Source organism: Stenella coeruleoalba (assembly GCF_951394435.1).
Source record: "Stenella coeruleoalba genome assembly, chromosome: 9".
NCBI classification, from domain to species: domain Eukaryota; kingdom Metazoa; phylum Chordata; class Mammalia; order Artiodactyla; family Delphinidae; genus Stenella; species Stenella coeruleoalba.
The window spans coordinates 93,037,739-93,065,486 of NC_137155.1; the positions used below are offsets into that span (position 1 = coordinate 93,037,739).

General features: G+C 39.6%; 1 protein-coding gene across 5 annotated transcripts in view; it reads left to right on the forward strand.

Moving 5' to 3' along the window:
- Window positions 1–27,748, forward strand: part of MGAM (maltase-glucoamylase) — a 138,330-nt gene that overhangs the window by 64,950 nt on the left and 45,632 nt on the right. For all 5 annotated transcript variants that reach the window (XR_013829685.1, XM_079931261.1, XM_079931263.1 and 2 more), the window contains exons 4-17: window positions 6,061–6,181; window positions 7,240–7,349; window positions 8,154–8,305; window positions 8,913–9,084; window positions 11,121–11,220; window positions 13,397–13,509; window positions 13,803–13,928; window positions 14,731–14,862; window positions 15,013–15,129; window positions 16,347–16,460; window positions 17,522–17,606; window positions 18,979–19,096; window positions 25,874–26,045; window positions 27,303–27,419. Coding sequence is in view for 4 of the 5 variants with exons in the window: in XM_079931261.1 (XP_079787387.1) it covers window positions 6,061–6,181; window positions 7,240–7,349; window positions 8,154–8,305; window positions 8,913–9,084; window positions 11,121–11,220; window positions 13,397–13,509; window positions 13,803–13,928; window positions 14,731–14,862; window positions 15,013–15,129; window positions 16,347–16,460; window positions 17,522–17,606; window positions 18,979–19,096; window positions 25,874–26,045; window positions 27,303–27,419 (1,749 nt within the window). In the remaining variant the exon portion in view is untranslated. The remainder of the gene's footprint in view (window positions 1–6,060; window positions 6,182–7,239; window positions 7,350–8,153; window positions 8,306–8,912; window positions 9,085–11,120; window positions 11,221–13,396; window positions 13,510–13,802; window positions 13,929–14,730; window positions 14,863–15,012; window positions 15,130–16,346; window positions 16,461–17,521; window positions 17,607–18,978; window positions 19,097–25,873; window positions 26,046–27,302; window positions 27,420–27,748) is intronic.

Genomic DNA, 27,748 nt, shown 5'->3' on the forward strand with positions numbered 1-27,748 from the left:
GCCCATAACTTGGACAGAGTCACAGAATGTGAACTGTGGAAAGTGAGAATGGTTACACAATTTGAGCCTTTGGTATTGATTGAAATAGCATAGATGCTGAGTCAGAGAGAACCAAGACGGCAAAGAAATAACAGATGAGAAATCAACCGTAGTGATAAACTGGGGTTTTGGGGAAGCTGGAAGTTAAGGCAGAAAAAAAGAACTAGAGCCAGATAAATAGCTTGGAGTAGAGAAAATGCCTGGGAACTGTAGTTAGGAGCAGAGTGATTGGACAAAACTAGTCAGGAAGCTCAGAGGCTATGTTGAAGGCAAGAGAGAGCACCAATATGGTAAATAGTCAAGGATCAGGAAATCCCCAGGACAGGACACAGCAGTGAGAGCACAGAAGGGCATCAGCCTGGACAGCAAGGCTGCCAACGTGGGAAGGACTCCCAGTTAGAGCAGTTCATCAAACCAAGACTATTGCAGCATTCAATCCCCTTCATCTGGCGTCTTACCCTGACTGAATGAATGTAACTTTCTCTTGGATTAATGAAGAGACATGCCTGCTTGGAGTAGGAAGAAATGTGTCTGAACAGAAAAGGTGGATTCAGATTTTGGAAGACCTTGGATTTCGGGTAGAGGAGGTTGGCTTTTTATGTGCTACGTAGCAGCTAGGAGCAGCCACTTAGGGCTGAACGAAATCACGAAATGGGAAACCAAGCAGAGAGAGAATAAAAGACAGAAATAAAGGAAAAAGAAGATAGAAAAGAAAAAAAAGCACTTCAGTATGGGGCCAAATGTCATAAAGTTTGGTATTTTAGATGATAGGTTCAATAGGTAGAGGAGATAAGCTAAGTAAATACATAACTAGAATGTAAAACAAAAATTTATACGATATAAATGAAATACTGTGTGGATCACAAAGCAGAAGAGATTATTATCAAGGAGAAGGTGACAGTCTGGAATTAATGATAAGCAGGATTTTTACAGAGATGAGAGGAATGGAAAGTGAATTCAGGATAGAGGAGACTGCACACAAAGTGACAGAAGAGGAAGTTGTGGGGCACATACATGACATATTGAATGGTCCCATATGGCCAAGATACAGGATGGGTGCCAGATGGCATATAATGTTTAAGACTATAAGGTAGTTTGGAGCTTGATGATAGAGGACCATTCATTAATGTGCTGCTTTGCCAATAGGAATGGGAAGTCATGGTCTAGATATGCTGTACCTAAACAGGATGTTTCCAGAAAGTTGATCTGCACCCATTTACTTGCCCCTGTCATAGTGTGCTAGGAAACTACTTGCTCAGAAGCCCACCTGGAAGACTAATGCATCCTCAGTCTGTCCACTTTCCTGCAACAGCCCATCTTGTTGTTGGCTACGTGAACTTCAGATGTCATTATTGCCTCAGTAATGCTTCTTTGCTTTTATAATAAGGCTGTTTAATACTGTGGTATCAAGATTGTAGTTCAATAAACAACCTTTGCCTTTTTTCTAAATGTTATACCCAAGTGAATTAATCTATGACCTTTGCATTCATTCACTGGCCTGCTCCTCTTTAGTTCAGCCAGAGAGAAATACTCTGGGAGCACTTTCAGTGACCTGGATTTTCATAGAAGGTATTTCTTAGGTATTTTGTTGTGTGTTCTAAGTATCCTGGGTGCCATATGCTAATCTAAAGTATTGTTGAGAGGCTGATTCAATGGATAATGTTGTGTATATGTATATAATGTGTTTGTTGAAGGAAAGTATATGGCTATGTGGAGGAGGGGAGTGGGAAGAAATTATGAATATGACACTAGGCTAGGCAGAATGTTTTACTGCTGAGGCCATCGCTATATCATTTTATCATTCCTCTCCTCTGGGATTAAAGAACTAAGAGTATAAATTTCCCTTCAGATGATTCTTTGTTGTAAATTCCATTGTTTCTTATCCCAGTAAAAGGAGGGAATTCTCTGTCTAAAACAGGACCCATAAAGGCTGTGGAGAGACACTGGACAGTACAGAAAGAACAGGATGGAGGGATACAGGGTTAGAGGAGCCAGCACCTAGGACAGGATGGCTGGCAGGGCTGAATGAGCAAGGTCCACTGTGGTCCCATTCCCTCCAGTGGCAGGAGATGGCTAATTCTGATTCACTCAGGCCAACTCTCACTGCACCTGGGACACTTCCTTTTCACGTGTTTGCATTTGTCCTTGCAACTTTGCTTTCTGTCTTTTATAAATGCTGCAGTTGCTGAGGTCCTGAATTTTTTTTTAATCTTAGATATGCTGCTTCCTAATGACCTAATGATGCACATATTCCAAGGCATGTGTAGTCTTATCAGTAAATTATTTTCAACTCACTCTGATTTGTACACATTTCTTGTTTGTGTTATTCTAGATTCTACTTCTTATTTTTATTATACATGCTGCAAGTATCTTCTGCTGTCATGAGGCTGTGTTCACCTATTTTATGCTGTCTTGATGAACAGATATGTTATATTTTAATGGAGTCAAGCTTATATATTCCTATATTACATCATATCTCAAGGAACAATACCAGGAAGATTAAAAGCCTAAAGGCAAAAAAGAAAACTTATGACTTTAAGAAGAAAATAGAAGATCTAATATAATAATAATTAACTTATTTAGTTTAAATTTATTTCTGTAAATTTTCTTGGATTTCTACTTACATAATATTATGTCAGAAAATAATGATAACTTGGCTTCATCCTTTTTAGTTTTACAAATTTTCTTTATTTTCTTGTCTTATTAGTCTTGTAGTGTTAGGACCTCCAATATATATTTAATTATAAAACAACATAGGCATGGTCACCTACTCTTTCTTTCTGATTTTAAAAGGAATGTTTCTAACATTTCAGAGTTAGTGAGATGGATATTATAGGCTTTAGGTATCTACCCATTATCCAACTAAGGAACTTACTTTATATTCCCAGTTTGCTAAGAATTTTATCATGAATAGGTGATTAATTTAAATGATTATATTGTGTACTTCCTTTAATAAGTTATGAAATATTATACAGTGGATTTTCTAATAGTAAAGAATCCCTGTGTTTCTGGAAGAAACACCACTCGCTTATTATTTATTTAATATGCTGCTGATTTCCATTGTTAAAATAGCGTGCTCTTTTCTTTTAGGTTTTTGCATTTGTATTCGTGAATAAAACTGGATTCTAGTTTTCCTTTTTCTCTCATGTCTGATTTTGATATAAAATACTTCCTTTTTTGTTTCTTCTCCTCTCTCTCTAAATGTTAAGAAGCATTGGGGGTTGGAGGAGAAAGGGACTCCAGTGGAGCAGAGCTTGACTAGGTCATAAGCAGTGTCTTCAGCATCTGATTTCTCACAATCTCTGAGTTCAATCCAGTCCTTCTCTTTGTGTTGGTGCAGGAGCCTGTATGTATCTATTATGTAAAAAGCAAAATATCTTTACTTTTTTGTCTACTTTATCTATCAATTACTGAGGGAGTTCTTTAAAAATATTGCATTATGTACTTACTGTCTTTTTCAATTTTATCTTGTGATTCTTTAAGGTTTTTCTGTAAATATTTTGAGTCTTTATTATCAGGTGTGTATCGGGTTTGAGATGTCATATCTTCCTGGTGAACTGAAGCTTTTGTCATCATGTAGTGACTCTATGTCTCTCTAATAATTAATATTTACTTAAAGTCTATTTGTCAGCTATCACTATAGCTGTCCTAACCCTTGGTAAGAATTCTTCTCACATAGCTGTTTTCCCCTGTTTTAGTGCTTTTGTGAGCTTAAATTTTGGGTGTGCTGCCTGTAAACAGCTTCAGTTGAATTTATTTCTGTAAATGTAATCCGATTATCCTTGTTTTTTAAATTAAGTATTTAAGCCATATGATAATTGACATGAAAAACTTTTTTCTATGGTCTCATTTTGTGTTTTCCATTTGGCCTGTTTTTTATGTACTGCTCCCCATTCACGCCTACCCCCGTATACATGTTTTCTTTCCTTATTTTTTGCATTGAGAATTTTTCCCCTTAGTTTTCCCCTCAATACTGTATTGGAAATTATACACTCTATATTATTTTGGCAGTTTCTCTTAAATTTTATTTCTCATGTTCAACTTAAAAGGACATTTTTTGTCTCAAGTTTGGGTTTAATTATTTTTGGGTGCCTTCAGTCCTATTCATGTTGTCATTTTTTTATAGCTTCTCTCTACAACTCTTTTCTGAGGTTTCACCTACTTTTTACTCCCTTGTCTATTTGCCCTGCTCTCTGCTTCTCCCCACATTGCTCCCCATAACTGCTTAGGTCCGCTGCAGGGCCTGGGATTTCCAGGTGGCCAAGAGGCTGTGCACTTTTCATGCTGCTTTGGCCACTCTTTGATCTTTGCCCTTTCCAGTTCAGTGAAGAAGTTATTAAGCTCTGGGGAGCATGCAGAAACCGTTCTGCTTAACACTCTTTTCGACACCTTTCCCTTTTCAGGTTATACTGAAGTTTCATGTGAGTGGGTTTTGAAAAGAAAAAACAAAAACTGCTGACTAGTTGAGTTCACAGTGAAGCCTGATTCCATAGCAGTGGAAACCACAGATGGACACTGTTTTTCGATCCTTAATATTGTTTATTATATTAGCATATGATTACCAAAAAATTAGCATATGATTAAATCTAATTGTTCATATATCTAAGCAATTTTTTTTGTCTTACATTTGTAAAGCATTACCATATCCTGCTGAAAATATGTTCAGCAGATACTCAACCCAGACTATAGAGAAAAAGAAATGGATAACAAGAGAGCTAAGTTTTGGTCCTTGTCTTCTCAATAGCTAAGTGACCTTTGGCAGATCACTTCACCACTGCGAACTTTTACCTCTGTGGCCTGAGGTTCTTCATCTGTAAAATAATATAGCAGGGTATGTTAGTTATCTATTGCTGTGTAACAGATTATCCCAAAACTTAATGGCTTAACACAACAAACATTATTTTCTCACAGTTTCTATGGTCAGAAATCTGGCCTTGGTGTATCTGGGTGCTTTTGGCTCATAGGCTTCCAGAAGACTGCAATCAAGGTGTCTTCTGAGACTCAGGGATGATCCTTTTCTTTTCAAGCTTGTGTATTGTGATTATTAGCAGAATTCAGCTGCTCAAGGATTGTTGGGCTGAGGACCTCAGTTCCTTGCTGGAGACCTCCCTCAGTTCCTCACCATGTGGGTCATTCTGCAGTGCAGCACCTCACTTCTCGCAGAGTGAGAGCTCCAACAGAGCAAGTGAAAGGGAGGGAGCAAGCTAGACAGGAGGCACTCTGTAATCTAATCCTGGAAGCCACAACCCATAATTTTTGCTATAGTATTTTATTAGTTACACTAAAGAGGAATGGTTTCCTTGTACTTTTTTTATATTTAACCTGATTGCTTCTTCCAAATTAGTTATATGAGAAAGAGATTGTATCCATTTTAGTCTCCATGTGATTCAGTCATTAATTGTAGTAAAAGGCAGGTACCTTTCTTAAATAAGAATCAGAATCTATTTGGGTTTCAAGGAACAATTAGTGCCTTGGGAGGAGTTAAGAGACTATATATACATATATATACACACACACACATACATGTATATACTGTGTACATATGTATAATATATATGTATATATGTCACATATACTAAATATACCCATTTGTAATATACACATTTAAAATTCAAAGCAAAATTGCCTTGATTTCAAAGCTTCTGAATAAAGTTAATTGCAAAATTTTTTTAGAGCCCAAAGCCAATATCAGTGAAGCTCCATTTGTCATTTTGGGTCACTGGTGATATAACTATATAGTAGTTTAGAATATTTAAATAAATTTACCAGGTTTATTGTGATGACAGGTAGAGAATGCATTGTGATCATATATTGTTATATGATAACAACGAGGAAGGATATTGGTCAGAAAAGTGAGTTTTGAGTGCAAGCACCGCATTGACTGGGATACAGCACAACTTCTTTAAGTATCAGGTCCCTTATTTGTAAAACAAGGCTCATGAGACTGCAAGCTCAAATTATATTTATCAATGATAGTGTTCTACCCATAGTGGAGTTACTCTAACTAATCCCTTATTTCAGGCCATGTGTGACCAGCGTGGGTGCTGCTGGAAACCTCAGGGACCCATAAGTGTGCCCTGGTGCTACTATTCTAAGAGTCATGGCTATCAAGTGGAGGGCAACCTTGTGAACACAAATGCAGGTAAGCCAGACTCAGCCTTGAGGAAGGAGCTCCAGATCCTCTGGGGAGGGAGGTTTGCAAGCATTTATTGTAGGCCAGGCACTGGGCTGTGTCCTCTGCAGGTTGGCTCTGTACACTGCAGAAGAGAGCTGTAGCAGCAGGTGGGGTGTTAACTCTGTACGGCTACCACAGCGTGTGACAGGAGGTGGGCACTGCCCTTGAGCAAGGACTAGAGTCTATTTTGGCATCAAGGAAAAATATCACTCTCTGTCTTGGGAGTTAGGAGACATGTTCTATTCCTGACTCTGTCTTTATGTACCTTTGTAACCTTGTCCAAACATTGTAACTTCTTCGTTCCCCAAGTTTCTGACTTTCAAAGAGAGGGATTTGAACTCAGTAACCTCTGAGACTACTAACAACTCTAATATAGTGTAATTTTAATGATATGGAAACAATTCCCATTTTATCAATGTTTTATGAAAGTTAGCTAGCCAGTGTCAGTGTTCATGGGCTAAACATCCCCCCTTCTTTCTCCCACCTCAAAATGCAGACATAATAATGAACATGCTGGGGATACTTGGGGAGGCTCTTAGCATAAAGGAAGAGGCATGCTCCTCTTCCAGGGCCTCTTGGCCTGATGGGCTTTTCTAATAAGGTCTCGACTCTCACCTGGCTTGTCACATAACTGGGGAGATGGCATCAATACATCCGATCACCTGTGGCGTAACATGAAGATAACTGAGAAGGAATAATGGATGTGAACACCTTGAGGGCTCAGAATATAAAGAGTATATGAGTGATGGATGGGCTGGTATAACGATAGTTTGGCCTTTGAGGGATGTTTCCATTCAGATTTTGGAGAAGAGAGGCATGGTTTTTGAATAAGGTAATGACAATACCTAGCTTCAGAATCTGGCCCAAGACAGTATGTGTGTATGATGAGGTACACATCCGTGTCTCCTCTTCTGATGGGAAGTAAAGGCTTTTTGCCAGCCCCTTTGACATAAAGCTTAATTGTATGGGGCTGTTTGTGAATTTACACAGCCAGCTATGAAAACTCTTTACCCCCTTCACATTAGGATTCACAGCCCAGTTGAAAAGGTTGCCTTCTCCATCTCTTTTTGGAAATGATGTCAACAACGTCCTTCTCACAGCGGAATACCAGACGTCTAACCGTTTCCACTTTAAGGTTGTAGTTTGTTTCTTTTTTGCTCTTCTTTTCCATTATAGTTTATTACAAGATACTGAACATAATTTCCTATGCTCTACAGTAGGCCCTTGTTGTTTATCTATTTTATATATGGTAGTTTTTATCTGCTAATCCCAAACTCCCAATTCATCCCTCCCTACCCCCCTTTCCCCTTTGGCAACCCTAAGTTTGTTTTCTGTGTCTGTGTGTCTTTCAGTTTTGTGAATAGGTTCATTTGTATCATATTTTAGATTCCACATATAAGTGATAGCATATGATATTTGTTTATTTAAAATTTTTTTGGAGAAGTTCTTGTTCCCTACCTGATGACTGCAGTTACTACAAAAGAGAAAAATTTGCTAATGGAGGTATTTTTCTGTACTGTCATTATTCTTACTTAGCATGTGTATGTTGAAAGCATTTATAGCCTTCCTTCAGTGTGATAACTTCCTAAATGTATATTATAGAGTTCACAGGTGAGCTTTGGCTTTCATTTATTTTCCCTTTATACCATGTGAAATGATATAGGGAAGGAAAAAAAGAATGATCACAACTTTGAAAATTCTAGAGATAGTTTATGTCTGCAGACTTGTAGTATATATTTCTACCTAAAGACTAACTTATGTCCAAGTGTTAAACATCTGAATTTGGTGACATAATTTCAGACATAATGTCATTTGCTGCACAGGTTCCTGTACCAGGAGCACAGGTGTTGGGAAGCACTGGTGTTGGTAGGCATGTTTCTATTTTAGAAAAACAGAGACATGTTCATTTTGACTGTCTTTCCCTAATCTCTCTGGACAGTTAACTGACCAAAACCAGGACAGATACGAAGTGCCCCATGAACATGTGCAACCCTTCAAAGGAAATGCTGCTGCTTCCTTGACCTATAAAGTTGAGGTCTCCGAACAGCCATTTAGCATCAAAGTGATCAGAATGAGCAACAATCACGTTCTGTAAGTTTTGCAAACCTATCTGGAGACTTAGTATGAAGGTTATGGGGGAGGGAGGTTTGAAGCCTGAAAAAGGATGCATTTCTACAATATTCCTGAAGGTTGTGAGCCCACTGTTGGTGACCAGACTCTCTACCTCCAAATGTACTTTTTTTCTGCCTTCCTTCCTCTTCCTTCCTTCCTCCTCTTCCTCGTCCTCCCCCTCTTTTATTACTAAGCATTTATTGTAGGCCAGGCACTGGGCTGTGTCCTTTTTCTCTTTCTTCCTTCCATTTGGCCATTTTTCCTCCTTATTTTCCCTTTTTTCCCTCCATCCATCCAACACCCATCCAGCAGTAACTCTCTATGGAGCATCTACTATAACGTACGACTCATATTCTGGTCATGTGATAGAGAGTCAAGGGGACAAATCTAAGAAATGTGCCGAATGGTACCTGCCCTCAGCAAATCCTGATCTCTTGATGTCCATGGAAAAATGTCACAGGAGGGCAAATGGGGCCGATTAAACAGGGAGTATTGAGTCTCTGAGATACAAGAACAATTTTCTAAGCAGTTGCATTCCCTCCACTCCACTTGCCCACCCGTCCCTGTGTTTTCCACCCATGTCTAGGTTTGACTCCAGCATCGGGCCCCTGCTGTTTGCTGATCAGTTCCTGCAGCTCTCCATCCGACTGCCTAGTGCTAACGTGTATGGTCTGGGAGAACACGTGCACCAGCAGTACCGGCACGATATGAATTGGAAGACCTGGCCCATATTTGCCAGGGACACAATCCCCAAAGGGGTAACCTTTCAGTATGGGGCCCTTTCCACTGACTATCATAGCCTCTTTCATGAAGGTCACCCCTAGCAGTGCAGTATAACAGTTAAGAGTCAGGTGCTCGGGTGAAGCTATCTGGGTCTGGATTCTGACACTGCTACTCACCAGTTTTGCGGTTCTGGGCAGGTTTCCTCTCTGTGTCTTTAGTTCCCCATCTATGAAATGGGGGTAATATACTTACTTCATAGGGTTGTGATGGGAATTAAATGAATTGATACATGTAGAGTCTCTAGAAGAGTGTCTGCCACATAGAAAATGCTCAATAAATACCAAGTATTTTTCATCACATTTTCGTTTTGAACTAACTAGTTGTGGAGAAAACTAATATTGATTCGGCACAATATGCTGGTTATGGTTACCCTATTTTAGGTTGACCTTTACAAATCACCAACTTACCAGGTTTGTCAGCAAAATAGGATAAAATATCAACTAAAATTCTGTATTAATCATTCTTTGTGTGAAGAATGTTTGGGGCAGTGAAAGAATAGAAGGAGTAGAGTTTCGTTGTTATTATTTTATTTTGTTTTTTCTCTCTTGGTTGTGTTTTGACTGCTAAAACTCAAAGCAGAGGTATTTTCTAGACTCAGCAATACTACATTCAGGTCTTGTTCAGCAACTGTCCCAATTAAGCAGAACTAGTGACTGGATGAGGGGAAATTAGAGGAATAATTTATTAAGTGAATTTTTAAATATATTATCTCTATTTACCAAAAGGACTCTGAGAAAAATAGTCTAATTTACTCCATTTAACAGACAAGGAAACTGAGGTTTAGGAAAGCCAAATGAATAGCTCAACGTAAAAAAAAAAAATAGTTCGTAAGGAGCAGAGATAGGGTCTAATCCCTGGCCATGCTCCTCGCCATACCGTAGGCCTATCAGAAGAACAGGAAAGGCGTTGGGTCCGAGCAGCTCATCTGGGATATGGCTGGTGATGCTTGTTTAATAAGGAGCCTTAGATCCTCGCTGCTTGAAGTGTGCAGTATGGGCACCACCGCGTGACAAATTTGGGCTCTCAGCTCCCTCTTCCATCTACTGAATTAGACCCCACACTGAAATGAGGTTCCTTTGTAATTTGTATGCACACCAAATTTTGAGATATGCTGTCCCAGAGCAGTGATTCTCAAACATGATTACACATTGGAATCACCCGGGGAAATTGAACAAACTATCAATGTCTGCTTCTATTCCCAGAGATTCTGTTTTAATTGGGGTGGGATGCGGCCCAGGTTGAGAACTACCGTTCTAAAGTCCAGAAGACCAGCTCAAGTTCTAATGTATGCTGTTGTAAAGACTAGAAGACCAGATATCTTAAGTAGAGTTCCATCTAGTTGCAAATTAGAAAGGTGCCTGATTTATATTAGGGCTCGATGGAGTTTTTGCAGATGAGGTTAGGTCAAGACTCTGAGTCAAGGTCAAGCCTCTTTGAGAGAAGAGCTCTTTTTTTAAAAAAAAAAAATTTATTGGAGTATAGTTGCTTTACACTGTTGCATTAGTTTCAGGTGTACAGCAAAGTGATTCAGTTATACATATACATATATTCATTCTTTTCTCATGTAGACTATCACAGAATATTGAGTAGAGTTCTCTGTGCTATTACAGTAGGTCCTTTTTAGTTATCTTTCTTATATAGTTCACCTCAAGCTCCTGATTTATCCCTACCCCCAACGTGTCCCCTTTGGTAACCATAAGTTTGTTTTTGATATCTGTAGAGAAGAGCTTTTTTGAACTACAGTTTCAAACCTCCTGTTCTCCCACATCCTAACATATCACAAGTTCTCACATTTCTATTAGATAAATGGTCATAGCTGGCTCATTCTATATGAAAATGCTAATTCACTTGATTAACATCAACCAAGTATAGACCTTATATTAAAAATTTGTGTCTTCTTTGACATGAATTCCTTGTCAATTCTTCACATGATTAACATCGATTTCCTAAGCTCTTTCTGGCCATGTGGGGTTTATTTGTAAATTTTTGGTTTTGAATTATCTTTCTGCAGGATGGAACTAACTTGTATGGTGCACAGACATTCTTCCTATGCCTTGAAGATGCTAGTGGATTGTCCTTTGGAGTGTTTCTGATGAACAGCAATGCCATGGGTAAAAGACTAAAGGAATATTCACACACAAGGATGATTTTCAGTCCCTTTCTTATAGCATTATGATAAAGGAATGGCGCCCTTTAGGAATGGCTGAGCCGTAGCTTGGGACCTTGTATGTTCTCTGCTTGTGCCATTCATACTTCATTACCTGTTGACCCATGGAAGCCATGAGTAGAGTTTTCTCTCTTAGCTTACGATTTTCTTGAATCTGGTTGCCTCTGTTGGAGTATTTACTATTATAGTGTTAAAACAGCTAATCCTTTCCTATAATCTATTCTAAGGCAGTTTCTACCAATTTGTTCTTCTCCTTCCTCAGACTTTCATCCAGTACTGGGGTTAATAAAAGCTCTGGTAAGAAACGGGTAATGGCTCTAATAGCAGGTGTAACCAAGGAGCTACAACTGAGCTGTGAATGTTACATCGAGACATCCACGGGTAGCAAGGCAAAGTGGAGTGTGAGGGTCAGGCAGAGTACAATCAGATTGTTTAAGACCAAATGGCGTAATATCATAGGATTCCAGGAAGTAGCTTGCTTCCTTATCTTTGAAGGTTTTAGATCAGATCAATGATTCTCAACTGTTTTTCTGCTTCCACCAGTAACAACCAATCCCAGGGCAATGAATCAATCCCTACAGGGAAAGAGGAGTTCTGTCAGAATCTCCCAGGGTTGATGGTCAGCACAGGATATTGATCCCCACCCTCTTCTCAACTGGGATTTGATGGACTAGATCAGTACTCCTTAAAACGTGACCCATGGAGTGTTCAAAGACTGTTTCAGGTCTACAGTAAGATGAGTATAAAATTAAGAGTAAACATTGCTGTAGCGTCCAAGTGCATGTATGAAAGTTTTTCTAATAATTCATTTTCATGTTATTTTACAAAAGTATCAGTTTGCAAAGAACTGGAAATTTAAAAAATAAAGATCTGATCCTTTACCACAGATTGTTTGAGAATCACTCTAAGTGATCTAAGATGATTCTAAGATGCCTGATAGTCAAAGAACAGACTGAGATAATACAAGGATTGTACAGTTTCAGGTGGCTGAAAGGAACCAGAAAATAATCTGTGTCAGGCTTAGAGGGAAAAGTCACAGAATCCTAGATACTCCGTGTGAGTTGTTCTTATGCCTGAAGAGTACATTTTAGTCGATCTTGAGACCTTTTATCCCTAATGCAACTCAAAGCTATGGGGAGACTTCATCTCTGAAAATTGCATGTGGGGCTTAGAGGAATTTTGAATGTGTAGTATTATCTCTGACATCTTTTTAGTTTGGCTCTTGCTTGATGTGAGATCTGCTGAGGCTAGTACCTCCGTGTGTCTCGCCAGGTTATGTTCCTGCAATAATGATGGGATATGGGGTGGGAACAGCATATTCTGTAGTTGTGAATGTCAGAGAAGAAAATTTTTTTCTCTATCCTCTTAGGTTTGGTATTTGGGGGCCTGTGAATCAGTCTAGCAAAAGACAGGTTAGCAAGAGAAGAAACTAGGTTTATTTACGTGTGCAACCTGCATATACGCAAGAGTGCTCAGTGAGTAACTCAAAGGGGTGGTTAGAATTTGGGACTTAGAAACCATCCTAATAGGGGAAGAAATGTACCTAGGATGAAACAAATGGCTTCTTAGAAGGGGTGAGAGGGATAAAGGGCATTTAATGGAACAACAAATGACGTTTTGGAAAGATCAGTGAGCCCTTAGGAGAGTAGTGGGGGCTGGGTGTTCTTGCGTGCTGCCAAGTTATTGTCTCAGAGGAGATTAGTTTTGCTCCAGGGCAGGGGGTTTATGACAGCTGAGTCTGTATGGGAGGCTCTGCTTTCAGGTGGATAAGGGATTTCAGAAACTCGAACTCATTCAGCTTACAATCATTTTTATGCCACAGTGGCTTATTCTGGACCCCTTCCTGAAACTGGTTGCTTTTTCATGAAATCCTGACACAGCAGTTAAGACACTGCAGTCACCAGTTATGGAAATCTGTCACAGAACAAATGCTTTGGGCTCTCTTGTGCTGTCAGGGTGGACTTTGATTGTCAGAGTTTGTCCCTTTTTATACAAAAACTGAGGCATTAGGATCACTTCATTAGTGTTCAGATGACTGGTGATCCTCTGGTCTAAAGCTTTGTAATTATTACTCTAGAATAAATTCTAATGTCTATTTGCTTCATTTTTAATCTTTCAAGAGGTTTCCCTCCAGCCCACCCCAGCTGTCACTTACCGTACCACTGGGGGCATTCTCGACTTCTACGTGTTCTTGGGAAACACTCCAGAGCAAGTGGTTCAAGAGTATCAAGAGGTAAACTTATAATGTTATGGTTATGACTGAGGAAGTTGTAAATAAGAGCAAAGAAATGTAAATTAATATGCAAGTGTGACTCACAAACATATGCTATTATAAGTAACTATTATAAATATGCTATTACCAATTGATCCGAACCTCAATGATTTATTAAAGGGCCTAGCATTCTAATATTAAGGAAATAGTGTGTTGGAAAGTGGGGTATGTTTTGTGCCCCCAAACTAATGCGTAGAAAAAGTTTTGTTAAAAATAGAGTATTTGCTAACTTCCATTTCACATCATTCTTTCAGCTCATTGGACGGCCAGCCCTACCCTCATACTGGGCACTTGGGTTTCATCTCAGTCGTTATGACTATGGAACCCTGGGTAACATGAAAGAAGTCATGGAGAGAAACCGTGCCGCACAGCTGCCTTACGTAAGTAAGGCAGCAAAAAAATCCTCCAAAAATAAAAGAATTTTCTTGGGGAATAAGAACAACTGTTTATACTGTCTCCTCCTGAGTTTTTTAAAAAAATATACGACAAAAATATTTTTATATATTCAGAATGCTGGACTTTATTGTTGGGCCAACCATTCCTTGAAGGGACTGGTTTTCTTACACTTACTGTATTGATGACGTTCTACACAATGCATTCTTATTTGTATTCTCAAGGCATTACTTTCCCTAGTTTAAGGGAACAAAAGAATACAGTTTATACATGTAATAAAATATTTTTATGATTTAAGTGGCTAAATTTGAATGTGTGTAGTATATAATGAGTAGCGAGGTCTTACAAGACATGCAAAGAGAAACACCCAGTAGTCTCTGGAATAATCCTCTTCTCTCCCTTACCCCATTCCCTTGGAGGCAGACGCTTAGGTCTTGGAGCAAGAGTCAATTTCATTCTGGGCTCCACTATTTTCATACAAGTAAAATTAGGAAAGAGCAAATGCCAAAGAAGGCTTGAAGTGGAAGAGAAGCAACAATACAAAATGTGGTGTAGTCAAATGCGGGAGAAGTGGGAGAGACAGTCCCTTCTCTCCTTTATCTTGTGGATGACATAGCATTTAGGTAATGGATCTGTTTTGATAGCCTTAGTGATATTTTTTGTAACTGTTGTGGTTTGTTTGTTCGATTGGTTTTCAATGCCGGAGCACCAGGCAACAAGGTAGGGTGATGCAGCTCATCTGATTCCAGGGGTGGGCTCATAAATTGTGGACGTTATGTATTCTTTCAGGACGTTCAGCATGCTGATATTGATTATATGCATGAGAGGAAGGACTTCACTTATGATCCAGTAAATTTTAAGGGCTTCCCTGAGTTTGTTAAAGAGTTACACAATAACGGACAAAAATTGGTCATCATTGTGGTATGTGCTGTCCTCTTATTCCCCCACATCAGGTCCTTGCTCTTCCTTGTCATTACGCCCCCTCCCCCTCCCTCATCCCTCAATCCCCAGTTTCCTTTCAGTGCTTCTAGCTCAAAGCTAGGTCCCTCATTGTATTTTTCCCCTTCTTAGGATCCAGCCATCTCCAACAACTCTTCCTCAAGTAATCCCTATGGCCCATATGACAGGGGTTCAGATATGAAGATATGGGTGAATGCTTCAGATGGAGTGACTCCACTCATTGGGGAGGTATCTTAATGGGGAAGTGGGGGCTGGTGGAGGGTCTGTGGCAGTGTGTGTGTGTGTGTGTGTGTGTGTGTGTGTGTGTGTGTGTGTGTGTATGTGTCTGTAATTGTTTTGCTTTACATTTTCAGGTGCCTTATATATGCTGGGGATCAACTTGCCCTTGTCCTTTCGTCCTCAAATACCTACCAGTCATCCCAGTTCTTACATTCCCTTCACAGAAAAGTCCCTTTAAACAATAGACTTAGATACTGAATGTCCACCTCCTCACCTCACCCCCCATTCACTTTTTTTATTTATGTTTGGCTGCGTTGGGTCTTCTTTGGTATGTGCGGGCTTTCTCTAGTTGCGGTGAGCAGGGGCTACTCTTTGTTGTGGTGCGTGGGCTTCTCCTTGCAGTGGCTTCTCTTGTCTCAGAGCATGGGCTCTAGGTGCACGGGCTTCAGTAGTTGTGGCACGCAGGCTTAGTAGCTGCGGTGCACAGGCTTAGTTGCTCCGCGGCATGTGGGATCTTCCCGGACCAGGGCTCGAACCCATGTCCCCTGCATTGGCAGGAGGATTCTTAACCACTGCGCCACAAGGGAAGTACCCCCCATTCACTCTTCAGCTGACTGCAGTCTACTTTCCTTCCCCATCACTCCACTGATGCTGCTTTGGCACCAGTTACCTCCTAACTGGCAAATCCAATGAAACTATTTCATTCGTCTTCTTACTCAGTTTTTCTGTTATTTGGCAAGTTTGACTAGTTCTTTCTCAAACTTATTTGTCCTTGTTTTCCATGAAGGTGTTATCTGCTGGTTCACTTCTAACACCTCTGCTGACCCGAGTGCCTAGTGTCTGAGAAGAAGTGGATAGGAAGAGTATAGAGAAGAGTAATTGATGGTTAGAACCCATGACTTGTCATGGGTCAGTTGAAATTATACAGTACTTTCCCTCATTTACCATTCCTAGGATTAGGAGTAGAGAAAGTGTGAGGAAAGGGTGAGGCATAGTTGAAGATTAGCAAAGACTTAACCATTTTTTTGAAATAAGTTTTTTCTCAAGTGACTATTTGACTCCTCCTATTTAATCTAAATATTTAAAGCACTTTACATTCCTAATTGAAAAGGACCTGTGCCTGGGCACCTCTGTTGCCATGATTGTATTAGGAATTTCTTTGTACTCTGTTTTACTCTGCATTCATTTAACTTCCTTTGATCAATGTTTTTCTTTTCCTCCTGCAGGTCTGGCCTGGAAAAACTGTGTTTCCTGATTACACCAACCCCAAGTGTACTGCTTGGTGGGCAAATGAATGTGAGCTTTTCCACAGTCAAGTAGAATTTGATGGAATCTGGATTGTGAGTTCTTAACATTTTGATTACTAGGCAGCTAACATTCAGACTGTGTATCTCTATATCATCGAGTCATGGAGCACAGGGGGAAGAGGAGGAGAGGAAAGCAAGTATGGCAATAATTCTAGGTATTCTCTCTCTTACTGTTCAAATAATCTTACCAAAACATGTAGCTTAGACTTCAAAATCAGATTGTTAGAAGTGGAAGGAAGTAAACCGAGATATCTGTTTTTTCCGAGTCTAGCTCCTCTTTTACAAATGAATGAGCTGAAGTAAAAATAAGTCATATACTCCTTACCTTGTCACAGAGTACACAGATTGTTCAATTGCCCCTTCAGGGCTCTTTCACTTGGACGTGTTGGATAAACTGATCAAAGCCAAAGTACTCAAGTGAGCGACAGAAATGTGGCTGCAGAAAGGACAAATGTCTCACGTGATGTCAAATGAAAACAAATGCAAAGCAGCAGGTGTCTGGCACAATTTACAGAGCTCTAGAGTTGAACTTTTTTCTATTTATAAGAGAAAGGTAGAAAATGCAAACAATACAAAGAGCTAAACAGATGAGGAGAGCTAAAGTGATATCAACCAAAGACATCTACCACCAATATTTCAGTATGCATGTTTCCAGAGCCCTCACTTGCACAGCTGTGGGTACATGCTTGTTCTCTCACTCTCTCTGCATATGTTTGTATTATATATGTATATGCATTTATATGTGTGTGTATTCATAGCTATATTTGAATATTTAGAGAATGTGTGAGTTGATATACATGGGACCATATAAATTGAAATATTTTTCACCTAATATTTTTGGAACTTTTTCATTTTCAATGATTATATACATATATCATTTTGAAGGGATTTTAAGAACCTTCTCCACAAAGCCTTCAATGGGTAGAGAAGACAGGACAGGAACATCTATTTCTCTCCTTAACATAAGAACCTCGTTAAAAAAAGAAATATCTAGAATCATTTCTCTGAGTCCTAAACAAAAAGAAAGACACCATCAGTACAACATACGAGGACATGTTACTTTTTCTTAATAGTCTTTGTTCTTTGTCTTCTAGGATATGAATGAAGTCTCCAACTTCGTGGATGGTTCAGTTTCAGGATGTTCCACAAACAATCTAAATTATCCCCCATTCACTCCCAGTAAGTGCTGATTAGTTTGATTAAAATGGCAATGAATATCTGGTATTTTAAATTCATAAGGATGTATATGAATAACCTGGCAAGGGATTTTTTACATAAATTGCATAGGGGAAGGAAAATGTGGGTACTATATAAATAAAACTAGGAAAGAAAATCAAAACACTCTATGCTTTCCTAAATGAGGTATAAATTCAAAAGGGGCAATCAATCTAGTCCTTCTACCTACATCTGAGCCGTTTCTGTTCCAGAGAAGATATGGTACAGAAGCCAGAGGTTAGTGGTTAGTTCATTTTCCTCTCAAGTGTGTACCCAAATAGGTTAGGGCTAACCAGAGAGAGACTAGGTAACCAGGTTAGGTCTTCATATGAAGGTCAAGTCTGGTAATGTCAAGAAGAACAGATGTCAGTGAAGAACAGATTTGGACCATAAAATGAAAGGAAGCCAGAACCCATTGGTGGAGGGGGGGGAAGAGGGGGGCAGGTCAACATCAGAGTCAGTGAGTATGATGCTAGTGAGTTCTGACTGAACTTTGAACAACAGTGTATCCCAGGGTGTGGCCCTGGAATCACAGCATTTATTGTAGTTTGAAGAAATCTAGAGGCTCACAGATAAATTGTATCTTGATTAAGAAAGGAATGAGCTGCTAGAATTATAGCATCTTATGAAAACTTCCAGTCTGATGGAAAAATAGGAAATTAGGGCAGTTGGGTCAGGATCAAATGCTGAGAGACTCAGATGGGAGGCTTCATTCTTTTGGTGATAGAAACTGTTTAAGTTTTAGAGGGAAACATAACAGTCAAATGGTTTTAGAAATATTGATCTGGCATTAATGTGTGCTTCTAATATGAATTAGAAGATCAGTAGATCAGAGTTAAATAAGCCATTAAGAAAACAATTGCAATGGTTAAGACAAAGGTAATTTGGATCTGAACCATAGTGGTGCAAGGGGAGCAGAAAAGATTGGATGAATGAAAGAGAGATTGGTCAATCATCCCTTATGACAGCTTAGAGAAAGGGTGAGAAATTAATTTGCACTTTCATCTAATATTTTTGTTCTTGGACCACTTAATTTAGCTCAGTTTGAAGACTTCAGATCTAACTTCAAGTCTAACTAGATCCACTTACTTCCAAATACTTGCCTCTGGTCACCTGTGCACCCAGGTGGGAGAATGTGTATGGGTCAGCACAATTTTTTTATATATCAGAGAAACTACTGAAAGTATATATCCTTCTGATAGTGAGGAAGCTGTATGATCATTTCCAGGATGGCCACAAAAAATGCCTGCCTAGGGAGCCACAATTTCAGGTGATAGTCGAGAAACAGGGAATATGCATCTCAGGCTCTCATTGACTGATCCCTCTTTTGTCGCAGGAATCCTGGATGGGTACCTGTTCTGCAAGAGTCTCTGCATGGATGCAGTACAGCACTGGGGCAAGCAATACGATGTCCACAATCTGTATGGCTACTCCATGGCAATTGCCACAGCAGAGTAAGGCCATTATTGCTATGGACTTAATATATGATCAGATTTACTTAATACATGATCAAATTCTTAGTCTCACTAGATGCCAGTTGCCAGTGTGTTATTTTTAAGAACTCAGCAAGGGAGATTGGTTCAAGATGGCGGAGTAGAAGGACGTGTGCTCACTTCCTCTTGCAAGAGCATCAGAATCACAACTAACTGCTGAACAATCATTGACAGGAAGACACTGGAACTCACCAAAAAAGATACCCCACATCCAAAGACAAAGAAGAAGCCTCAATGAGACAGTAGGAGGGGCGCAATCACAATAAAATCAAATCCCATAACCGCTGGCTGGGTGACTCACAAACTGGAGAGCATTTATACCACAGAAGTACACCCACAGGAGTGAAGGTTCTGAGCCCCACATCAAGCTTCCAAAGCTGGGGGTCTGGCAATGGGAGGACAAATTCCCAGAGAATCAGACTTTGCAGGCTAGTGGGATTTGATTGCAGGACTTTGACAGGACTGGGGGGAACAGAGACTCCAGTCTTGCAGGGCACACGCAAAGTAGTGTGTGTATCAGGACCCAGGGGGAAGGAGCAGTGACCCCATAGGAGACTGAACCAGACCTACCTGCTAGTGTTGGAGGATTTCCTGCAGAGGCAGGGGGCAGCTGTGGCTCACCACAGGGACAAGGACACTGGCAGCAGAAGTTCTGGGAAGTACTCATTGGCTTGAGCCCTCCCGCAGTCTGCCATTAGCCCCACCAAAAAGCCTGTAGTCTCCAGTGCAGGGTCACCTCAGGTCAAACAACCAACAAGGAGGGAACTCAGCCCCACCCATCAGCAGACAAGCAGATTAAAGTTTTACTGAGCTCTGTCCACCAGAGCAAAACCCAGCTCGGCCCACCACCAGTCCCTCCCATCAGGAAGCTTGCACAAGCCTCTTAGATAGCCTCATCCACCAGAGGGCAGACAGCAGAAGCAAGAAGAACTACAATCCTGCAGCCTGTGGAACGAAAACCACATTCACAGAAAGACAGACAAAATGAAAAGGCAGAGAACCATGTACCAGATGAAGGAACAAGATAAAACCCAGAAAAACAACTAAATGAAGTGGAGATAGGGAACCTTCCAGAAACAGAATTCAGAATAATGATAATGAAGATGATCCAGGACCTTGGAAAAAGAATGGAGGCAAAGATCGAGAAGATGCAAGAAATGTTTAAAAAAGACCTAGAAGAATTAAAGAACAAATAAACAGAGATGAACAATACAATAACTGAAATGAAAAATACACTAGAAGGAATGAATAGCAGAATAACTGAGGCAGAAGAATGGATAAGTGACCTGGAAGGCAGAATGGTGGAAATCACTGCTGCAGAACAGATTAAAGGAAAAAGAATGAAAAGAAATGAAGACAGCCTAAGAGACCTCTGGGACAACATTAAACGCACCAACATTCACATTATAGGGGTCCCAGAAGGAGAAGAGCGAGAGAAAGGGCCCAAGAAAATATTTGAAGAGATTATAGTCGAAAACTTCCCTAACATGGGAAAGGAAATAGCCACCCAAGTCCAGAAAATGCAGAGAGTCCCAGGCAGGATAAACCCAAGGAGAAACACACTGAGACACATAGTAATCAAACCGACAAAAATTAAAGACAGAGAAAAATTATTAAAAGCAACAGGGGAAAAACAACATACAAGGGAACTTCCATTAAGGTTAACAGCTGATTTCTCAGCAGAAACTCTACAAGGCAGAAGGGAGTGGCACCATATATTTAAAGTGATGAAAGGAAAGAACCTACAACCAGGATTACTCTACCTGGCAAAGATCTCATTCAGATTCGATGGAGAAATCAAAAGCTTTACAGACAAGCAAAAGCTAAGATAATTCAGCACCACCAAACCAGGTCTACAACAAATGCTAAAGGAACTTCTCTAAGTGGGAAACAGAAGAGAAGGAAAGGACCTACAAAAACAAACTCAAAACAATTAAGAAAATGGTAATAGGAAAATACATATCGATAATTACCTTAAATGTAAATGGATTAAGTGCTCCAACCAAAAGACACAGGCTCCCTGAATGGATACAAAAACAAGACCCATATATATGCTGTCTGCAAGAGACCCACTTCAGACCTAGGGACACATACAGACTGAAAGTGAAGGGATAGAAAACGATATTCAATGCAAATGGAAATCAAAAGAAAACTGGAGTAGTAATACTCATATCAGATAAAATAGACTTTTTTTTTTTTTTTTTTTTTTGCGGTACGCGGGCCTCTCACTGTTGTGGCCTCTCCCGGTGCGGAGCACAGGCTCAGTGGCCATGGCTCACGGGCCCAGCCGCTCCACGGCATGTGGGGTCTTCCTGGACCGGGGCACGAACCCGTGTCCCCTGCATCGGCAGGAGGGCTCTCAACCACTGCGCCACCAGGGAAGCCTAAAATAGACTTTAAAATAAGAATGTTACAAGAGACAAGGAAGGACACTACATAATGATCAAGGGATCAGTCCAAGAAGAAGATATAACAATTGTAAAAATATATACACCCAACATAGGAGCACCTGAATACAAAAGGCAAATGCTAACAGCTATAAAAAAGGAAATTGACAGTAACACAATAATAGTGGGGGACTTTGACACCTCACTTATAACAATGGACAGATCATCCAGATAGAAAATTAATAAGGAAACACAAGCTTTAAATGATACAACAGACCAGATAGGTTTAATTGATATTTATAGGACAGTCCATCCCAAAACAGCAGATTACCCTTTCTTCTCAAGTGCACATGGAACATTCTCCAGGATAGATCATGTCTGGGGTCCTAAATCAAGCCTCAGTAAATTTAAGAAAAATTGAAATCATATCAAGCATCTTTTCAGACCACAACGCTATAAGATTAGAATTAAATTACAGGGGAAAAATGTAAAAAACACAAACACAGGGAGGCTAAACAATACGTTGCTAAATAACCAAGAGATCACTGAAGAAATCAAAGAGGAAATCAAAAAATACCTAGAGACAAATGACAATGAAAACACGACAATCCAAAACCTATGGGCTGCAGCAAAAGCAGTTCTAAGAGGGAAGTTTATAACAATACAGTCCTACCTCAAGAAACAAGAAAAATCTCAAATAAACAATCTAACCTTACACATAAAGGAACTAGAGAAAGAAGAGCAAACAAAACCCAAAGTTAGTAGAAGGAAAGAAATCATACATATCAGAGCAGAAACAAATGAAATAGAAACAAAGAAAACAATAGCAAAGATCAATAAAACTAAAAGCTGGTTCTTTGAGAAGATAAACAAAATTGATAAACCATTAGCCAGACTCAACAAGAAAAAGAGGGAGAGGACTCAAATCAATAAAATTAGAAATGAAAAAGGAGAAGTTACAACAGACACTGCAGAAATACAAAGCATCCTAGGAGACTACTACAAGCAACTCTATGCCAATAAAATGGACAACCTGGAAGAAATGGACAAATTCTTAGACAGGTATAACCTTCCAAGACTGAACCAGGAAGAAATAGAAAATATGAACAGACAAATCACAAGTAATGAAATTGAAACTGTGATTAAAAATTTTCCAACAAACAAAAGTCCAGGACCAGATGGCTTCACAGGTGAATTCTATCAAACATTTAGAGAAGAGCTAACACCCATCCTTCTCAGATTCTTGCAAAAAATTGCAGAGGAATGAACACTCCCAAACTCATTCTATGAGGCCACCATAGTCCTGATACCAAAACCAGACAAAGATACTACAAAAAAAGAAAATTACAGACCAATATCATTGATGAATATAGATGCAAAAATCCTCAACAAAATACTAGCAAACAGAATCCAAAAACACATTAAAAAGATCATACACCATGATCTAGTAGGATTTATCCCAGGAATGCAAGGATTCTTCCATATATGCAAATCAATCAATGTGATACACCATATTAACAAATTGAAGGATGAAAACCATATGATCATCTCAATAGATGGAGAAAAAGCTTTTGACAAAATTCAACACCCATTTATGATAAAAACTCTCCAGAAAATGGGCCTAGAGGGAACCTACTTCAATATAATAAAGGCCATATATGACAAACCCACAGCCAACATCATTCTCAGTGGTGAAAAACTGAAACCATTTTCTCTAAGATTAGGAACAAGACAAGGTTGCCCACTCTCACCACTATTATTCAACAGTTTTGGAAGTTTTAGCCACAGCACTCAGAGAAGAAAAAGAAATTAAAGGAATACAAATTGAAAAAGAAGAAGTAAAACTGTCATTGTTTGCAGATCACAAGATACTATACATACAGTATCCTAAAGATGCTTCCAGAAAACTACTAGAGCTAATCAATGAATTTGATAAAGTAGCAGGACACAAAATTAATGCACAGAAATCTCTTGCATTCCTATACACTAACAACAAAAAATCTGAAAGAGAAATTAAGGAAACGTTTACCATTTACCATTGCAACAAAAAGAATAAAATATCTAGGAATAAACCTACCTATGGAGACAAAAGACCTGTATGCAGAAAACTCTAAGACACTGATGAAAGAAATTAAAGACAATACAAACAGATGGAAAGATATACCATGTATTTGGATCGGAAGACTCAACATTGTGAAAATGACTATACTATCCAAAGCAATCTGCAGATTCAGTGCAATCCCTATCAAACTACCAATGGCATTCTTCACAAAACTAGAACAAAAAATTTCATAATTTGTATGGAAACACAAAAGACCTCGAGTAGTCAATGCAGTATTGAGAAAGAAAAACGGAGCTGGAGGAATCAGGCTCCCTGCCTTCAGACTATACTACAAAGCTACAGTGATGAAGACAGTATGGTACTGGCACAAAAACAGAAATATAGATCAATGGAACAGGATAGAAAGCCCAGAGATAAACCCACACTCCTATGGTCAACTAATTTATGACAAAGGAGGCAAGGATATACAATGGAGAAAAGACAGCCTCTTCAATAAGTGGTGCTGGGAAAACTGGACAGGTACATGTGAAAGAATGAAATTAGAACACTCCCTAACACCATACACAAAAATAAACTCACAATGGATTAAAGACCTAAATGTAAGACGAGACACTGTAAAAATCTTAGAGGGAAACATAGGAAGAACACTCTTTGACATAAATCACCGCAAATTTTTTTCACCCATCTCCCAGAGTAATGGAAATAAAAACAAAAATAAACAAATAGGACCTAATGAAATGTAAAAGCTTTTGCACATCAAAGGAAACTATAAACAAAATGATAAGACAGCCCTCAGAATGGGAGAAAATATTTGCAAACGAATCAACGGACAAAGGATTAATCTCCAAAATACATAAACAGCTCATGCAGCTCAATATTAAAAAAAGAAACAACCCAATCCAAACTGGGCAGAAGACCTCAATAGACATTTCTCCAAAGAAGACATACAGATGGCCAAGAGGTACATGAAAAGCTGCTCAACATCTCTAATTATTAGAGAAATGTAAATCAAAATTACAATGAGGTATCACCTCACACCATTTAGAATGGGCATCATCAGAAAATTTACAAACAACAAATGCTGGAGAGGGTGTGGAGAAAAGGGAACCCTCTTGCACTGTTGGTGGGAATGTAAATTGATACAGCCACTATGGAGAACAGTATGGAGGTCCTTAAAAAACTAAAAATAGAATTACCATGTGACCCAGCAATCCCACTAGTGAGCCTTTACCCAGAGAAAACCATAATTCAGAAAGACATATGCACCCCAATGTTCTTTGCAGCACTATTTATGATAGCCAGGTCATGGAAGCAACCTAAATGCCCATCAACAGACGAATGGATAGAGAAGATGTAGTGCATATATACAATGGAATATCACTCAGCCATAAAAAAGAACGAAATTGGGTCATTTGTTGAGATGTGGATGGACCTAGAGACTATCATACAGAGTGAAGTAAGTCAGAAAGAGAAAAACAAATATCATATATTAACGCATATATGTTGAATCTAGAAAAATGGTACAGATGAAGACACAGATATAGAGAACAAACGTATGGACACCAAGGGGGGAAGGCGGGGTGGTGGTGGTGGGATGAATTGGGAAGTTGGGATGGACATGTATACACTGATGTGTATAAAATAGATAACTAATAAGAACTTGCTATATTAAAAAAAATAAACCAGCAATACAGGAAAAAGAATGTAAAAACAAAATTCGGCAAGATAAGTATGGTTGTTATTATTGAATGAATGAAGAAAATCCTGGTCACATTGGGAGGAAGGAATCCAATAAGTATTTGTGTACTGTGTATAATGAAAGAAAGAATGAATAAATGAATGAATGAAAGGTTGGAAGAAAGGGAAGTAATTTGACCAAGGTGAAACAGCTAATAAAATGTAAGAGCAAAATTTGGACTCCTTTCTGCATGAGTCCAAGACCCATGTATTTTCCTCTCTGCCATACTGTTATAGACTGGTGTATGGAGGGTTAAGTAACTTAAAGACTTCATGTGCTTTGGGGTTTTAGGTACTGGCTCAGTATCCTTCTACTGGACTTTGAAATTATGGAGTTAATGATGTACATAAAATGCCTAAAACAAAACAAAACGAAATATAAACATACTCAATGGTACAGTCTGCTCCCAACAGCAACTCTAACTCTACAGGAGAGAACTAGAAGCGAAGAGTGCGGTATTAACTTGAGATCCTCGATATTATCACTCTATCCTCTGGGCTAAGGCACGCTAAGGTCACACATTGACTCCCTAAGTCTCTCTCCCTCTCTAGAGCTGTCAAGACTGTGTTCCCTAACAAGAGAAGCTTCATTTTAACCCGTTCTACCTTTGCGGGGTCTGGCAAGTTTGCAGCCCACTGGTTAGGAGACAACGCAGCCACCTGGAATGACCTTCGATGGTCCATCCCTGGCATGCTCGAGTTCAGCCTTTTTGGTATCCCAATGGTGAGTCCACATCCCAGTCCCCAGAATGCCTCATGCTAGAAGTTTTTCAAATGATAAAGCTCCCCTCTACTGCCCTCCATGGCCCAGGGATTTAAAGTCTGGAGGGTTATGGGCTTCATCCACATCAGTAAGACACTGATACCACGACATTCTTTCCTGTACTGCCTTATAAGGATAGAAGGTGCAAGCTTGAAGTGGTAGTGTTGGAATATTTTTTTTTTAAGTACAACATATACACAAAAAAGTGCACATGTCCTTAAGGTTACAGTTGGCATCTTTTAGTTAAATTCAGCATATCTGTTTATTGAGCTCTTACTTCGAGCAAGGCATTGAGCTAGGTATGCATGGTGAGGGTGGAGAGAAACATAAATATAGTAACAGAAACACCTTCCTTCCGCACACCCCCAAAGTCTCTCTCTCTCTCTCCACACACACACACACACACACACACACACACACACACACACACATAATTATGACAAGCTAGGGTAAAAGTGCAAACAGGAACATATCATTTAAATGTTAAAAGAAATCCTGAGAAAGGTACTTAACAACTGTAACAAGATTACAAGGAACAATGGGAGTCCCGGGAGGGAGTAAATAGTAACTTCATGCAAAAGATGGCACTGGAGTTTAACCTTGAAAGTGGGTATGTTTTATCAGACTGATGCGGGGGAGGTCATTGTAAGACTGAGAAATTTTAAGACTGAGACCAGCAAGGGGCAGAATTTGAGTGTCCCTAAGGATTGGAGTGTAGGACTGGAATGAGAAATGATGCTGGAAAGGTGGGTTGGAACCAGGTTTTGAGGCGCTAGTAGGGCAGGCAGCAGGAGACCCTGGGGATTTTTGAATAGATGAATGACCTGATCAGAATTAGGCTTTGGAAAATTAATTCTCCTAGTGCTGTGGTCAAAGTAATAATATCAATGGTATTTCTAGTTGCTATTCACCAAAAAACTATTGTGCATCAAGTGTTTTACTTCCATTATCTCATTTACTAAAACCCTAGAGTGCCCACTTTAACAAAATGAGGAAACCGAGGCACAGAAGGGTTAAGTAATTCATTTGCATTCACCTGGCAGTAAAGAGTGGACATAGGATTTAGCCCAGTTCCATCACACCGAAGTAGCCTTCTCAGGAAGAGGTTAGTACAGCCAAGTACAGCTGGCAGGTCCCTGGTAGAAAGCAAAGCCGAGGAGCAGGGTGTAGTAATGGAAGTGACGTACACATGCCGTCGCTGTCTGTGTGTCCTTCCAGGTGGGTTCTGACATATGTGGCTTTACATTGGATGCTCCCGAAGAGCTCTGCAGGAGGTGGATGCAGCTGGGAGCGTTCTATCCATTTTCCAGGAATCACAATGGCCAAGGCTACAAGGTAAGTCTCCCAGGAGATATGATCAAAATAGACTTGGCATACATTAGGACTGGATCTACCTGCATCCTGTCCGAGAAATCTGTTGAGCCAACTTCCTACGTGGTGCTTCACTTAGGCTAATTGGGACCACCGTTTGCAATTAACCAGGACTCATGGTGCACCATTAAAATGCCCTCTGCCGACACAGCCCCTGCTATCTCTACCGTGGCAGTCAAGGAAATGGCGAGTGTGTGAAGGTTTTTAATCAAACCTTTATACACTTTATTTGCATTGCTCATTTTGTAGTGAGAATCAAATGAAGAAATACTTAGAAGTTATTTAAATGGCAG